The sequence below is a fragment of the Anomalospiza imberbis genome, chromosome 8 (genome assembly GCF_031753505.1).
Source record: "Anomalospiza imberbis isolate Cuckoo-Finch-1a 21T00152 chromosome 8, ASM3175350v1, whole genome shotgun sequence".
NCBI classification, from domain to species: Eukaryota; Metazoa; Chordata; class Aves; order Passeriformes; family Viduidae; genus Anomalospiza; species Anomalospiza imberbis.
Window position 1 is genome coordinate 23,864,430 of NC_089688.1, and position 15,106 is coordinate 23,879,535.

A 15,106-nucleotide genomic window follows, 5' to 3' on the forward strand; every position below is an offset into this window, starting at 1 on the left:
ATGAAGTACAATTTCACATGTGTGCTCTTCTATCCAGCTTCCTGCCTGCTGAGCAGAAATAGCTCAGAATTAAACAATCAAAATTATTGTAGAGAACTGAATCAGACCAGTTCATTTGCTCATTCTTAGATTCTGACTCTCTTTCTTTTCAGAAAGGTACTGGCTAGTGACAAGTTAGGCACCTGAGTGTCACTCACTGAGTCTCTAACTCATTTTTGTGATATGCTTGTATGAGGCCATGCCTAAACACCTGTGAATGACACACTCACCTGCTGAGGCAGACACACCAGTACTTGCCATGGTGTTGCTCTGAGAAGTGTTCTTCATCCCATATGCTGCAAAGAAGAAATTCAGCAATGACAGAGATGAAGGATAACAAGGGATATACACACAGCAAAACATTTCAAAAATCTTTTCTCATTTTTTACTTGGACAACTCAAACAACCAAGAGTTTCCCCAGCAAGCAAATTTCTAGTGCATCAGCACTGGGAGCTGTTCTGCACATGCACAGCAGAGGAAATGTTCCTCAACATTCCTTCATAGCACACTGTGCCACACATGAAGAAGGTGATGAGGGGGCCTCTGTCAAGAAGAACCTGCTAGTCACTACAGAAAAGGTGGAAGAAAGAAGCACCCATTGGTGACCCTCACACTTTCTCTAGGCTTACTTTGTTGCTGACCTGCGGAGGCTGCTGTAGCATTCTGGGTTGCAGAAGAAGAGCTTGGAGACAGGTTGTTTTGAACTCCAAATACTGCAAAGAAAAACATTGCAATGAGGGTTATATGAGTCCTGCAGTGCAGGTGGCATTCTGGCTAAAACCCACACAGAACCAGTGACACAAACATAAAGACCTCTCCAAATAAATTTCATCAGCTTTCTGGAGACACCACAGGCCTTATAACAAAATGTTTTGTAGCTGAGTTCACCTTGCTGTATTGTTATTGTTGGCCCAGGACAATAATGATAACTATTTTAAAACATTATATTGAGTTACATTGTGAAGTCTCATGGCTGTATGGACATTTCTGCAGGTGGGGCAAAGAGCTGCTGACACTCAGATAAGGAACAGGAAAGAAATGGGTATATTGGTATTAATTCACTGTAGTTGTCTGCCAGAAATGCAGTGCTGTCAAAGTGTGAAGGAAAGAAAAATCTGACCTGTAGAGGAAGAGCTAAGGCCCGCATTCAGAGTATGATTGCTGGGAGCCAGGTTATTTGGAACACCAAAAACTGCAAAAAGAGGAAGTGAAATATTATTACTCCTCTCAAATCATAAATCTAACATCCAAAGGTCAGTGGCATAGTCCCAGAAATTAAGAGTCAACTTGGAAATGCAACTAATGATAATGCACAATAATTGCACAGAGGAAAAATCTTGACAATTGTGACAACAAACCACCCTTTTACTGAACTGACAAAGGCAAAAAAATCCTGCCTCAGACAAGATGAGATCATATGACAGTGAGAGAAAGTAAAGCTTTAAATAGTATTCCATCCTAAAGCTTGTGGATTTTCTCTGCACCTGGGGAATGCAGAATCTCTGGCATTTAGAAATGGGCCTCACCAGATGTAAGAACACACAAAACTTTCTTATAATATTTTTAGTATATGAGCCATTATTACAATGAGCCAGGATAATCCAATATTAGTTTGAGTCTAAACTAGTTTTTATAGGGAATGTGAGCTAGACCTCATTCATAAAGATGTCATCAAAATTTAGTGACAGTCTGAGAGTCAGGATCATAAATCCTCACAAAGAAGGATTTTGAGATACATTCAGTATAGAAGCAGAGAGCACCAAATTACAGAAAACCAGAGAAAATTCAAGCATATCCTTTGCCATTTTGATTATTTCATAATTTTAGTTTGTGCTGTGCAAAAAAAAACTGCTTTTGACCCAGTTTCAGGACAGTTCCATCCTTCAAACCAGGGCAATCCAGGGAGCATACCTGATCCTGTAGAGTGAGACATGGCATTGATCAAGGAAGAGCTGTTATGGTATCCACCAAGGGAAGACCCAGCAGGCAAAGTGGAGGACCACATGTATGAAGGGAGGGCAGTATTCAGTATGGTTGTGTCATATGTCCCTGACACTGCAAAAACCAAGCAGATAGAAGTGGTTTTCAACAAGGCCAGGCTTGTGGCTTAGCATGCACTGCAGGTTTATAGGGCAAACAACTTACATTTCAATTACCTTTGTAGAGTCAACCCATGACTCCAGGTTAGCATGGCATAACTGACCTCAAATGTCAGCTGATTACAGCCCCCACGAATTTTAACCAATGGAATATAGATTGACCTGATAGCATGATCATTCACAAAACCCTTTGAAGAGATTTCATTGCTCATAGATGTTATGGTACCAGAATAAACCACCCCAGCCTGCCATTCCATTAATAAATCACCTTGGGCCATGGGATGTATGGCTTTTGCTTCCCACATATGTCTCTGATTGGTTCACTAGTGTACTGCTCTAAAATTCTGTTTTAGACAGGATTGGAACTCTGAGTAAGATAGAAGATAATGTTTTTAGATACAGATGGAAGACAATGGAGTCAATGTCAATACCACTTCCTCAAGCCCTGTCATGAGGTGCATAAATAACTAAAAAAGGCTGTAGTATTTTAAGTACCACTTCAGTTATAGAATCACAGAATCACAGAATGATTTGGGATTAAAGGGACCTTAGAGATCATCTAGTTCCAACCTCCTGCCATAGGAAGGGACACCTTGCACTAGACCAAGTTGCTGAAAGTCTCATCCATTCTGGCCTGGAACACTTCCAGGGATGGGCCATCCACAACTTCTCTGGGCAACCTGTGCCAGTGCCTCACCACTCTCTAAGTAAAGAATTTCTTCCTAACATTTGAGCAAAGCCTGCCCTCTTTCAGTTTGAAGCCATTCCCCCTTGTCTTCTCATACAGTTCCTGATGAGTTATTACCAAATGGTATGGCTAATAAATCACCCACTGAAATATTGTCTTCAGTCCTATCTCTCTGTCTCACTTGGAGATAAGAGATCAAATCACTCTTAGACACATTTGCTTAGAGCTCTTATCTCTGCTAGAAATACCTCTGAATTGAAACTAGTGGTAGAAAGAATGGACTCATTTTTTTGGAAATTAGACTAGTCACTAGAAAGATACCCAAGATGGCTCTTGTTACAGCAACACCTGGACAGTTTTTCAGCATTCTGACCCTTTTTCTGTACAGGAACACCATTGTATTCTTATCAGCTGAGTACTTTTTATGGCAAATGTTGTTTGGAATGACTGCAACATTGCTAATGCCAAGTACCTGACTGAGAGCTCTCAGTGACCATCTTTGTCTCCACCACAGCCTTTTTCGGTATCGGGAGTGTACCGGATGGTGACCGAGTAGGGCTGCAGCTGGCAGATCGACTTCCTTTCAGCAAACGTTTCACATCATCCAACTCCGTCCCTAGCAGGAAAAGCAAGTGTCCAGAGTCACCCAAAAGCCAGTGTTTCACTGATCTGTAATCTTGCTCTGGATCTAAATAAATCAGTGGAAGTTATCTGTATGTCTATGAAGTTGTTACTTTCTGGGAGTGCCACTTAATGACAAAGCTCCAGAGGATGTTTCTGGGACTAAGTACCATTTTACATATTTGCAAGTGCACCTAACCCACAGAATGTTTTCTTGTCCAGAAAAGGGACTCAAATTAATGTTCTTAATAGGAAAAGACATAACCCTAGCAGCAACACCCTCTACCTTATCCCTGATACCCCTGGAATAACTTACATCTGCCAGAGGGAGATGCGCTCTGCAGTCGGACTCGTATTTCACTCTCTGGGAAGATAAAAAGCAGATCATGAATATGGAGAAAGATTAATTTGTGCCCTGGACTGGGAATGAAACTTTAGGCTGAAGTGAATTCCTTCCTTCTTGCTGTCTGTTTCACCTTGCTGTCTGACTGTTTAATCTGAGCAATACTCGTGGACCATGTGAATTGGTAGCAAATGGGCTTGGGTGACTTTGTTTTGGGGTCACATTTTGTTACATTAAATTTCAGGGAATTATATTTCACTCATTGATGCCCTCTGCTGAAGTCAATAATGCTGCTACTGTCAGGTATACAGAAGGTCTAATTATACAGTCCTCACTCATCACAAATATTATTTTTATTGTCCTTCTGAACAAAAAAATTAGAGAGCCAAAAGAAGTTTACTAAATACACAAATTCCCTACTACTTCTTGGGTACAACTGACATCTCTACAGTGGGCTGTATGATTCAGTCTCTTGCTAGTTACTGACTTCTCTTTCGGTTCACCTAATGTTACCAGTCCAGTTTTCAGCCAACATTCTCACCAGATACTCAACTGCTATTACCCAACTTTTACTGGACCTTTACTGTCCAGCACAAGAGACCACAAAGTTAATGTGATTTGGCTGGGGTGAGCCTTTAAACTTGCCTCCCACAAGCAAAGTGGCCAGCCAGAACATGTGATACATGCTCCTCATGATGAAATCTGACAGTGCATGCACTAGAAAAGAAATACTATCTTGGCATTCATGTGGAGAAGATGATGGATTGGAATTATTTTCTGGAGTAATATGAGAAGCTGGACCTGATTCTCTGGTGTCTACTTTATTATGCATGGCCTAGTTCTGCTGGGAGCTCAGGTATGTAGTGTGCTAGAAGACACTGTGACGATCTGAGGCAGAATAATTGGGAATGTGACACTCTCCAGGAGGACTGTGCAAGACCATGCTGTGATTTATACCTAGTGCTAAAATTAACTTGAATAAAGTGACATTATAGTTTCATTTTCAAGCAACTGGAAACAGATACTACATTCTTGGAGACCAAGATAATTCTTCTTTCCCCAACACTGTTAATAAATTATTAGAAGAGCTGAATGATTTAAACAATGCAGAGCTTTACAGTGAGCTGGCTACAGACCACAGTAAGTCTGCAATTTCCTCACCATCTCTTTACTATCTGCATGAGATTATTTCAGGGCTTTATGGTCTGCAAGACAGATCACAGTAGGAAAAGCATGAATGCAGTTACTGTAAATATGTCAGAGGCTGGTCCCAGAGCATGGATGGACTAAGATTATTGTAGTGAACAGACAAGTTGGAAGACTATGTTCTGTGCCCTCAGACATCCAGGTTCCCAAGAATATCTTCCTTTCTGACACGGTCCGAACTACCATGACGTTCACTAAGGTCAAGTTTTACACCAGACTTGTTTAAACAACTGCTTTCAGATTCATGGTTCACATCTAAAATGGTGCAGATCCACGTACCTCATCTGACTGCTCTACACTTAAACTGGTGGATTCCAGCTAAATAATAGGTCTATTTAACACCTGAATTATGCTGAACTGAAAAAAGGAGGCTCCTCAAAGAACAGTGTCACTCACCTCGACTTTGGCTTCTCCCTCTCGTAGAGGTAGATGCTGTGAACAGTAATAAGAGAAAATTTGTAATAGTCTTTACTGGCTGTGACATCTCTGAAAATCAGCACACTGATCTTACTCAGGGTGCTTATATTCAGACAGTAACCCTTCTTGGAGCACAGCTGGGAGAATTGAGCCATTAAGAGATTTTATCAGGCCCTCTTTAGACTATAAGGTATTCCAAAGACTCAGCAGCACCTTTAGCCTTTCTGGACCAGATGCTGTTTCTTTTTATACAGAGAAATGTTGTTTGTAGATGGTGATGTCCTATTTCAAATGACCAAAGGAAGTTAAGAGGCCTGTTGACCCCACTGACCAGTGCTGGATATTGTGAAACCCTGCCTCCTCTATGAGCCAAAAGGTGACCTGATCATAATGTTTCACTGTCTTCACTGAGTAAAATCAGCAGCTCAGAGTTTGGGCAGGGCAAGACAATACCTGCTGACAATGCTTAGTGCAAATATATCACTTGATAGCCACTTCATTTTTCCATATATACTTGATGAAATCTAGAAATGTGCTACTGGAAAAGTATATCCAGCAATGGCTCAAATCCTAAGAGTCTGGACTTTCTTGCTTGCAGCTGTTCTCCGAGCTATTCTGGAAGGGTGAAGCGAATGCTATGAAGTATCCCATGTCTCTCTTCTCCTGTCCATATCCTATATCATACAGGGAATATCACAAAAGCAGCTGAGAGTAGCAGATACACAGTATCCACTCTCTGTCTGAATATGATCAGCCAGAGACCTGACTTTCAGCTGTTAATGTAAATCCCAAATAACTCCTCTGAGGGAGCTGCATGATGGCCCAATACAAAGATAGACAGAACAGGACACAGCAATGTGCAAAAAGCCATTATGGTCATCAACTCACATGACCCTGCCATAATGTTCAGAGGAACAGCTCTAAAAAGGACATACCAAAATCTTTTCTGGGAAACTCAGGAGAAGAGTTGGCACTGGAGCTCCCTGCAAAGAACAGAAAGATGTTCATAATACTTTGTACAAGATCATTAAAAGCTTTCAAAACATGTCTTCCTGGCTACTATTTGATCTCAGTGGGAAGAAAATATTTCCATTAAAAAAAAAAAGCTATTCAGGTTTCATATGAAAGAGCTGCTAATGTCTTTCAACAAGTATATGTCACAACTCCTTTTAGGAATGAGCATTTCTCTTAGGATAAGTAGGACTTAATAATGAAATTCTGTCCCTGATGGTTTATTTCCCAGGAAAACCACAATGGGATCGGGGACAATTCTGCACTAATGTGACCTCAGAGTGCACTGCAGATTGCCTCCACTGCACATTGCCTCCCTTCTATTGTGTGTTCTGTGATACCTTCATATGTCGCATGGCGGTTGACATAGGTTTTCCTTTCAAATGTTGAGCCAGGTGATTTGGTGAGAGTAGAGCTGGGAGACTGGGCTTGTCTGTAGCTGGAGGATGATGATGTTGAATGCAATCTACCACTTCCACCTATGGTTAAAACAAAACACCCTCAGCAAATGGAACAGAAGTCCTGGCAGTACATTCTGGATGCCCTGGGTGCTTTATGTTACTATCTTCTGAGATGGAAAAATTTGCACTGGTGTTTCACACTGAGAAATGGACAAGAACAATATCAGGGCCTAACTCTGGCTGTCCTCAGCACTCAGGACAGAGAGGAGTGTTTGTTATCACCATGGTTTCAAAATTAATTTGTCAATGATATGTATGAAACCATGTTCTAGGGCAATAGTGAACCATACCCCCTGAGCAGGAAAAAAACTGCCTCTAGATGATGCTGAGTTTTGGTTAGGATATAGATTCACTTGTAAACTCAAGTGTTACATGACATAGGCTACAAAAACTGGGAGACTGTTAAACCAAGCTCAAAGGACTGAAGGATGCAGTTTATGAGATAATGGAACACAGAGATAAGTTCACTTTCCCATAAAGCAGCTATCCACACTCCCATTTAGTCCATTTTCTGGAGAAGTGATTGAGGTGTGTGCCAGGCCCAAGACAGTCTGGACATTATTAGTACCTGTTATATGTAGACAGAAGAAGCAATTTCCCTCCTAATTCACGTCAGTACTGTGGAGAAGGAACTGAAAGCAGCCATAGTTACTGTGTTCATACTCTTGCACAAAATCTAATGCTGGAGTATGATCAGGGTGCAGCACAAAGGGAGCCCTGTGATAAACTGCAACCTATCTATGCTGATCAGCAGGATCAAACTGGATATTGTTTACCCATCCCTACAAAAAGTGTGTCCTTTTGATTTCAACAGTGGTTTTGTGCCAACTTCCCCTCTAAAAGGACTTATTTTGTTCTGTAACTTTTCCATTTAATTCAGCAGAAAGAACTACTGTGCCAAGTAGGCCTCTGTTAGAGGCATTCTGCAAGAAAGTGGGAAAGAAGAGACTACATAATGCTCTGTGAAACTTCAAGAACTCAGTATCTCTGAAGTTCAGGTTCTTTTCTCTTTTTTCACACACTGAAAAAAGTAAGATGGTAATCCTGCATGGTCCTCTGAGTTTGCAGGACTGGATTCAGTTCTCACACTGGTGCCAGTCCAGACAATTAGACCAACATCTGCAGTGGAATTACTTCACATGTGCCCTGAGGCAAAGTGATTCCACACTCAGGCCTTTAACTGGCATGCAGGTATCTGTCAGATCTCTTTGGTATGGCTATGGCTAACTCTCCCCTTGAGCTTCCAAAGTGCACTTCACTCCCTTTGGTTTGCCAGCTCCCTTGGAGCACAGAAGGTTTTCCATAAAAACAGTTGTACAGTCAGTCTCACTAGGGACAGAGAAGTGTGCCAGGTACCTGGCTAGGAAGCTTAGTCTTTAGAAGCTTTTGGTATGACAATCTAACAGCTGGGCAAAGAATGCTGTTAAAGAAGAATCCTGGTTTTACAGAGTAGGCAGCACACACTGATTGAGCACATCCAGAAAATCTGGCAAAGTGTTCAAAGTGCTAAAGCCATGGGCACACAAACATAAGAAAATATTTTCTAGGAATTTCTTTAATAATATTCTACCCTTAGCAAGATCAACAAAAAGATTAATCAAAAGAGTCTTTAGAACAAAAATGGTCAGAAAGACTGTGATTTGGAAAACCTGAAAGAAGGGAAATTCAGTTTCTGAATGACTTCTTAAAAACAGTAGGAGTGACATTTTTTGTTGTTGCTCTCCTGAAATTAAGTTTTCCCTGTGGAAAATGGGATTTTGCCATTTACTCACCCATTTTCAGGCGCAGCTTTAGGGAAGGAATATCTTTGCTTTGTGTATGCATTTGGCACTTCTACTTTCATAACTCCTGTTTTCCTTACCCCTAGCTCACCCTACTTCCCTGCCTTGAATCTCTCCTCAGCCCTTTTCTGCTGCCTTTGCTCTCTGTTTCCAACTAGACAATGCTTTCCTTCCTTACTTGAGGTCACACAGCTGCTTCCATGGGTGTATGACCTCTTTTCCACTCCACTCCCTCCAGTGTGGGATGATGTTTTGAGCCCACTGCTGCTCCCTCCTTCTGAAAGAGATGAGCACAAGATGAGACATTGTCCCCAGTCAGGAGATAGGAAGAGCAAGGACACTGCAAGAGAAGGCAGGAGGGACCCAAAGTTGTCCACACACTCACTTACAAGTACATCTTCATATCTAGTGAGAGATCAGAGGTACAGAGAACTGTCTTGGCAGAGCAGACAAGCATTCACACTCCACAGCCAGCAGGTTTGTAGCCAAGTTTTACTTCATACGCAGACTGAAGGATACTCCTGTTAACCCTCATCATAAATGAGGTGATAATGCAATTCCTTGCCAACTCAGCGGCAGCAAACTAATCAAGGATATGGTGGGATAAAGAGTGTGGAGGATTCTTCCCTATTTGGAGCATGCACTTCTCTGCAGAGGTAGAAATGTCCTGTGACCTTTGATATTACTGAAAAGATTCACTCACTGTTGCCAGTTGGGTAAGATGACAGGGAAATAATACACTGCAGCCCCAGCAGTGGAACCTGTTCCCATCACTTTTGATCCTTGTTCCCAACAGAAAATCACCACTGGAGACCCTATATCTGGACTTAAATCTTTGCAGAGTCTGGTCTTCTAGTCTTCGTAGAGTATGTGGCTTTGATTCTGACCCAGATAGGTCCTCAAATACTTGTTACCTCTCCATTAACAAGTATTATGGGAGAAAGGCATTTCTGAAAATTGCTGTCCTTTGGGTGCAGATCTTTATGCACTGAGATCTGCTGCACCCAGAGATTTATGGACATAATGGAAATAATGCAGACAAATAAATAGCATAGAGAGGCACAGAACACCAAGCAGAAGCAATGCAATGACTGAGAATTACTTACTGGGTGGCAAGGATGTCAGTCTTGTGGTTACAGTCTCTGTAATAACTGAGGGAAGAAAAGGGTGCAGAATTAGTGGCATGTTAATATAGCCAAACTGGATCAATGTTCTACCTGTTCTCCATGCAAAAACATGACTTGTTCAAAGAAGATTGTTCAAAGAAGACTCACTAATTTAAATAAAAGTCCCTTAAGACAACACTGCCTGGGGCTGTAGCTGTAGGCTCATCATCACACAATGCTGTGTTTCTTCACTGGTTTTTCTAGCTCTGAATAAGAATATTACTGCCATGACAGATTTTTTTTTCTGTACAAGATCCCTATAAAATTTCTGGGCACTTCTGAACCACAGCCATTGCTGTAACAGCAAAGCCCATGGCAGTACCTTCCTACTAGTTAATTCTCATAAGGTCAGCAGAAAATCAACCAGTTTTACACAAAGCCACCAGACAATTTCTAGGCCACCCCGGGCACTGATACCAGAGGCAGGAGCAGCATCCCAGTGTCTGCACTACTGGTTAGAAATGCTAGCACAGGGCAATCATCTGGTTAAACAATCAGGTCATGATATACATCTCTAAATGTCTGATCTTGGCCCATTCTATTCCTTATTCTGACTTCAACACAGAGACCAGGGCCAGGAGCAGAATTTAGTTCTGGACCTCTGGTCAGCATTTAATCCCTTACAGAAATGACCATTCAATTCTGGGATTTTTGGGATGTGATATAAAAATTAAAAATCTCCTCCTTACGTCTTTCAGTAACTTCTGATCCATCTTGCCTCGTTTTCTTTGTTACAGAATCCATACCATTGCCACCTGCAAGGAAAACAGAGGGATTGCATTCAGGGCTCTGTGAAGAGTAAGAAATGACAACAGCTCCCCCCAAGTCCCACCACTTTGTTCACTTTGGATGGGGACCAGACTGCCTGGAAGATGTCTGTACCAGGGAGTTTACAGAGCCCTTCCAGAGCCATGTGATTACTACTGATGGACTGCCACCTACAACACTGGATTCTGCACAAGGCAGCAGAGCTGAAACACCAGGAGGGGCTGTAAAGCCAACAGGTGAGATAGAGGCAGTTGAAGCAAATCCTTGCAGTGATGGAGTTTAGACCTGGATTTATATCCAGACTACACTATATTATGGTCTCCAGCTGTGCCCCTATAAAGGTTTGATGAAAACCAGTGGATCAAAACACTACTCCCACACATTTTTCTGGGCAAGACTCAACAGTGCAGGATTAACTGTGCAGGCAAAGCTGCAGGAGTAAGCTCCCTGCACCCCGCCAGTACTGCCAGAAAAACCGCAGCAGAAATACTGCTGCCCTGCTAACAGTAATAGTGCATTCTCAGGGTACACTGCTGCTAAAGCCACAGCACTGACTTCAGCAAAGCAGAAAAACCACCGGGGGTGGTTGAACTAGCTATTTTTGACAGCAAGGAACTTAAGCTTTGCCTTGTTTTACAGGTAGTGCAGCAACAGTTTGGAGACCCTGTCTGTGGTTTTGGAATCTTACCTACTTTAATGCCAGGTCAGTCTACACAGTGCTGGAATTGATACTATGAATGCTGTGAACATTCTTTTTCATTACTTGGATCCCCCTCTAGTCAAAATTATAATCTCTGCCAGAGATTATAACAACATGACTGTGGAAACAACAAAACAACATGACTGTGGAAAAGAGACATCATCTAGAAGAGAAAACACTTCTGACAGAAGGAACCACACAATTGCTCACTCCTAGACTTGCTAAGATAACATTTCATCTTGTGCAGCCACAGACAATGAGAAGGAAGAGATTTTAATTTACACACAAGCTCACCATAGGCCAATACTTTTCACTGGATTTGAAGTCTCCACCTTTAAACTGAAGACCCAAGTGTACCAAAACACATTTAAGATGCTGAGTCGAAAAAAGGTCTAGGCAAAATCCCTTCCAAGTTTTAAAGCCCAGCTTAATGCAGAACCCAAGACCATGCCCCCCCAGTTCTGTTAAATTTGAGTTTGATCTTCATGATTCCTTTTACTTTTCTGTAAACTGCAGCCCCCTTGATGTTACACTTGTACTGCCCAGGTATAAACACTGATACAAGGCAAGATGCATCAGAGAATCTGCAGGAATGTCCAACATTCAGCTTAATTCTTTTTTTAAACAGCTCCTGCTAATCCCAGAGCTGGACAGGAACAATTTGAGAGGAGAAGGCACGGTGCCAGGCAAGCCACTTTAGCCCCCCATGACAGACTCATCTGCACTTTGCAGAGAACACCACAGTGCCCACAGCCGTCACTCTGCACTGCTGACCCTGAGCTTGTCTAAGCAGCCCTGTAAGAGGAGCTCCTGAGGCCACATCCAAGTCCTTACACAACCTGGTAGCAGCAGGATGCTGTTCAATCCTTAGATGCTTGCTAACATTAGGGATTTCCAAGGGATTTTCCAGGGTGTTGATTCCAACACACATGCAAGACTCGAGCTACATGCATTAGGAGAGTTCCTCCTCCAGGAGGGTAATAGTACCCTGCAACAGAAGGGTTTCTGGTCATTCACTCCAAGGAAAGGCATTATCTCTGCAACTCTTCCTTACTGCATCAATAGTGGAAGCATCTTTCAAGCTCTCTCCCTAAGAACAGATGCTGGAAGCTGTTGTCTAGATGTCAGCACTGCTGGCTTTATCAGTGCTTTTGGCAAGAAGCACTAATTGTATTTGGAAACTGCTTTCCTACTGCTTTGTAGAACTCCACTTTCTCTCTGCCACTGGGAGGTGGTGCTGGTTATGGGTGCTGGAAGAGGCTAGCAGCACCATGGAGTGAATGCATCTTCTGCATCTTTGCCTTCCCTAGAGAAAGAGAAATGTCTTGCAATGATATCAATTAGGAAAAAAAAATAGGTTGAAGTTGCAACTTTGGAGCCATGCATGTCACAGTCCAGCCCCAGCACACGGTGCCTCTGTATGTGTGCTTGACACATGGATGCCAGCAGACTGACTGTGCTGCATTTCCATTACCTGCCAGGCCTGACTCATCTCCCCAGCTCCTATCTAGAGTCACAAAGGCATAGCTGTGGGCTATGTCTGTGGCACAGCAACAGCGCTGTTGAATCAGAGAAGTCATCTGCAGTCATCTCGGAGCAACAAGCAGCAACTTGTGAAGTGGGGTCACTCAAACAGTGCAGGAAGGTAAGACAGCACCATTATGGCCCTTTCTACATAACTCAGGGCCTGTAGTGTGCTTGTGGCACCCACAGAAACGAGAACTTGCAGCCATTATTGGCACTAGGAACCAGGGGAGGTGTGGCACTGCCACACTTGAGCAGGCTGCTTCTTCTCTGTACAGCATTGAAAGCTGAAGGATAGTAAAAGCTGCCCAGCACTTCAAGATGTGCTCAGATCTGTGCTTTCCACAAAAGCCTGACAATGCAGGGTAACCCCTGCATCCCCTGTTCCACCTCACTGCGGTGCAACACTGGCAAGGACACTAAGCCATTCTGAGATGGGACATTTAATCCCCTCTTATCATTTTAGAATCTAGGTATTGTATGCAATGGTAATAAAATTTATTACTGATATTTTTCAAAGGGGAGTGGTATAGCCATAAGGGTGTCCTTTGGTGGAAAAATAAAAGCAAGCACGTTTCAGATACTTTTATCCCTCCACAATGTTCTCCCAGTTTTCATCTCACAATGCTGTTGCACTCACAGCACATCCTTTCAGCTCTCTCCTCTCTCCAGAGGTTCCTGCTGTGAGACACACCATTAGGAGAAAAAGGCACCTGCAGGTGCTGAGATTAATAATATTTAATGTCAGTAGAATCTTTTGATCATGAATACTCTGACACTCAGCAGATGTCTCCAAATGATACCACGGACTATGCCTCCCATCATATTACATGTCTTTTAGGTGCCCCTTCCTCTTAACCAAGCCTTTCAGCTGCCACTGGCCTGGATCTAAAAAAACTGGTGAAAAAATGATCCCTTATTTCTTTTGATCACACAGACTAGGAATTTGATATTCTCATTCTGCTCTAAAAGATACTACTTTCAAGTCACTTTATCAAAACCAACACAGTCAGAATTGAATAAACCAAATCATATTTCCAAATCTGCTCATTTTGTAGGCTGAAATTATGCAAATATCAGGGAAGCAGGTTAGATGACCAGCCAAAGCTTGGACATGCTGTAGGAACCAAATTCTGCCGTGCCTACAGCCTGTCCCAGCTTCTTTGACACCAATATGTGCTCACATCGCAGAGCACAAGCAACAGCACTGCCCAGACTTCACTCTGCTCTGCCAGACACCTTCCTTTCAAAAATATGTCCTCGCCATCTCTATTTAACTGTGCTACTCAAAAAGAAATAGGCCATTCTGTCCAGCACAAACTTCTTGGCTTTGGCACAGAAAAGGAGACAAACAATCTGGTACTAAGGAAAAAAGTGTTTGCAGAATGGGAAAGATCTGCTGTCATGGTTTCACTAATGAAGCAACTAGACATGGAAAAGTACCTTCTCTAAAGTCACTCAAGTCAGTCTAAAGACAGGAAAAGGCAAATATTTTATTTTATGCCACTATGGTCAAATTGCTGGACTTGCTGTAGAAAGGATTCAAACTGATTCTCAAATCACACTCTTCTGACTTACTGTGACCAAAACACCTCATAATCTTCTATGAAAAAAATACAGCACAAAATACATGATCAATGAGTCACTGCTGATAACAAACTCACTTCTTTGAGACAACGAGTTTGTCCATGTCAACGCAAACTTTCACTCAGAAGCAGTTTTAGGCATTCTCACGACTAGAGATTTATTCCTTAATATTACACCCTGCACCCAACATCTGAAGCTCCAATTTACAATCACCACGCCTCCAGCATATTCCAGCTCTGCTCACTTTTAAAAACAGCCAACAGATGATCTGTATTTCACCATGCCAGTACACTTATGGAACAGAGAAATTCAGCTAAACTTTATCGATTTTGTGGTCGTTTCACAAAACACATTAAAAATGTATCCATAACTTGGCTTCACATTTCGTTTCTCCCAGCTGGTAAACTCTTTTCAATGGATACTCACTTCAAACAAGTAGTATTCACAGAAATCCAAAATGATCCAGCCCTTAAGCAAACTTGTTTTTCTATTGTATTCCCCATAGAAAAATGTAACACCTCCTTTATCCTGCCTGAAAAGTCAGCCTTGTTCTTAAAGGAATCTGGAACACAGAAAATAAAGGATACCTTTTTCTGCTTTTTTTTTAGAGTAATGTAACTTACCTGGAGTGCTTTGGTTACTGAACTGAAAATCTTTTCTTCAACTGCTTCCCTTCTACCAAAAATTTGCCACC

The 15,106-nt window shown here is 42.2% G+C and overlaps 1 protein-coding gene across 2 annotated transcripts in view; it reads right to left on the minus strand.

Annotated features, from left to right (window-relative positions):
• COL17A1 (collagen type XVII alpha 1 chain) overlaps window positions 1-15,106 on the minus strand; it is a 60,818-nt gene that overhangs the window by 25,863 nt on the left and 19,849 nt on the right. The window contains exons 2-13 of one of the 2 annotated variants that reach the window (XM_068197976.1): window positions 10,523-10,588; window positions 9,774-9,818; window positions 8,846-8,944; window positions 6,767-6,904; window positions 6,350-6,397; window positions 5,394-5,429; window positions 3,765-3,812; window positions 3,300-3,443; window positions 1,952-2,095; window positions 1,161-1,232; window positions 670-753; window positions 270-335 (exon numbers count right to left, since the gene is read on the minus strand). In XM_068197976.1, coding sequence (XP_068054077.1) covers window positions 270-335; window positions 670-753; window positions 1,161-1,232; window positions 1,952-2,095; window positions 3,300-3,443; window positions 3,765-3,812; window positions 5,394-5,429; window positions 6,350-6,397; window positions 6,767-6,904; window positions 8,846-8,944; window positions 9,774-9,818; window positions 10,523-10,588 — 990 coding nt within the window. The remainder of the gene's footprint in view (window positions 1-269; window positions 336-669; window positions 754-1,160; window positions 1,233-1,951; window positions 2,096-3,299; window positions 3,444-3,764; window positions 3,813-5,393; window positions 5,430-6,349; window positions 6,398-6,766; window positions 6,905-8,845; window positions 8,945-9,773; window positions 9,819-10,522; window positions 10,589-15,106) is intronic. The other variant, XM_068197977.1, reaches the window with a different exon arrangement.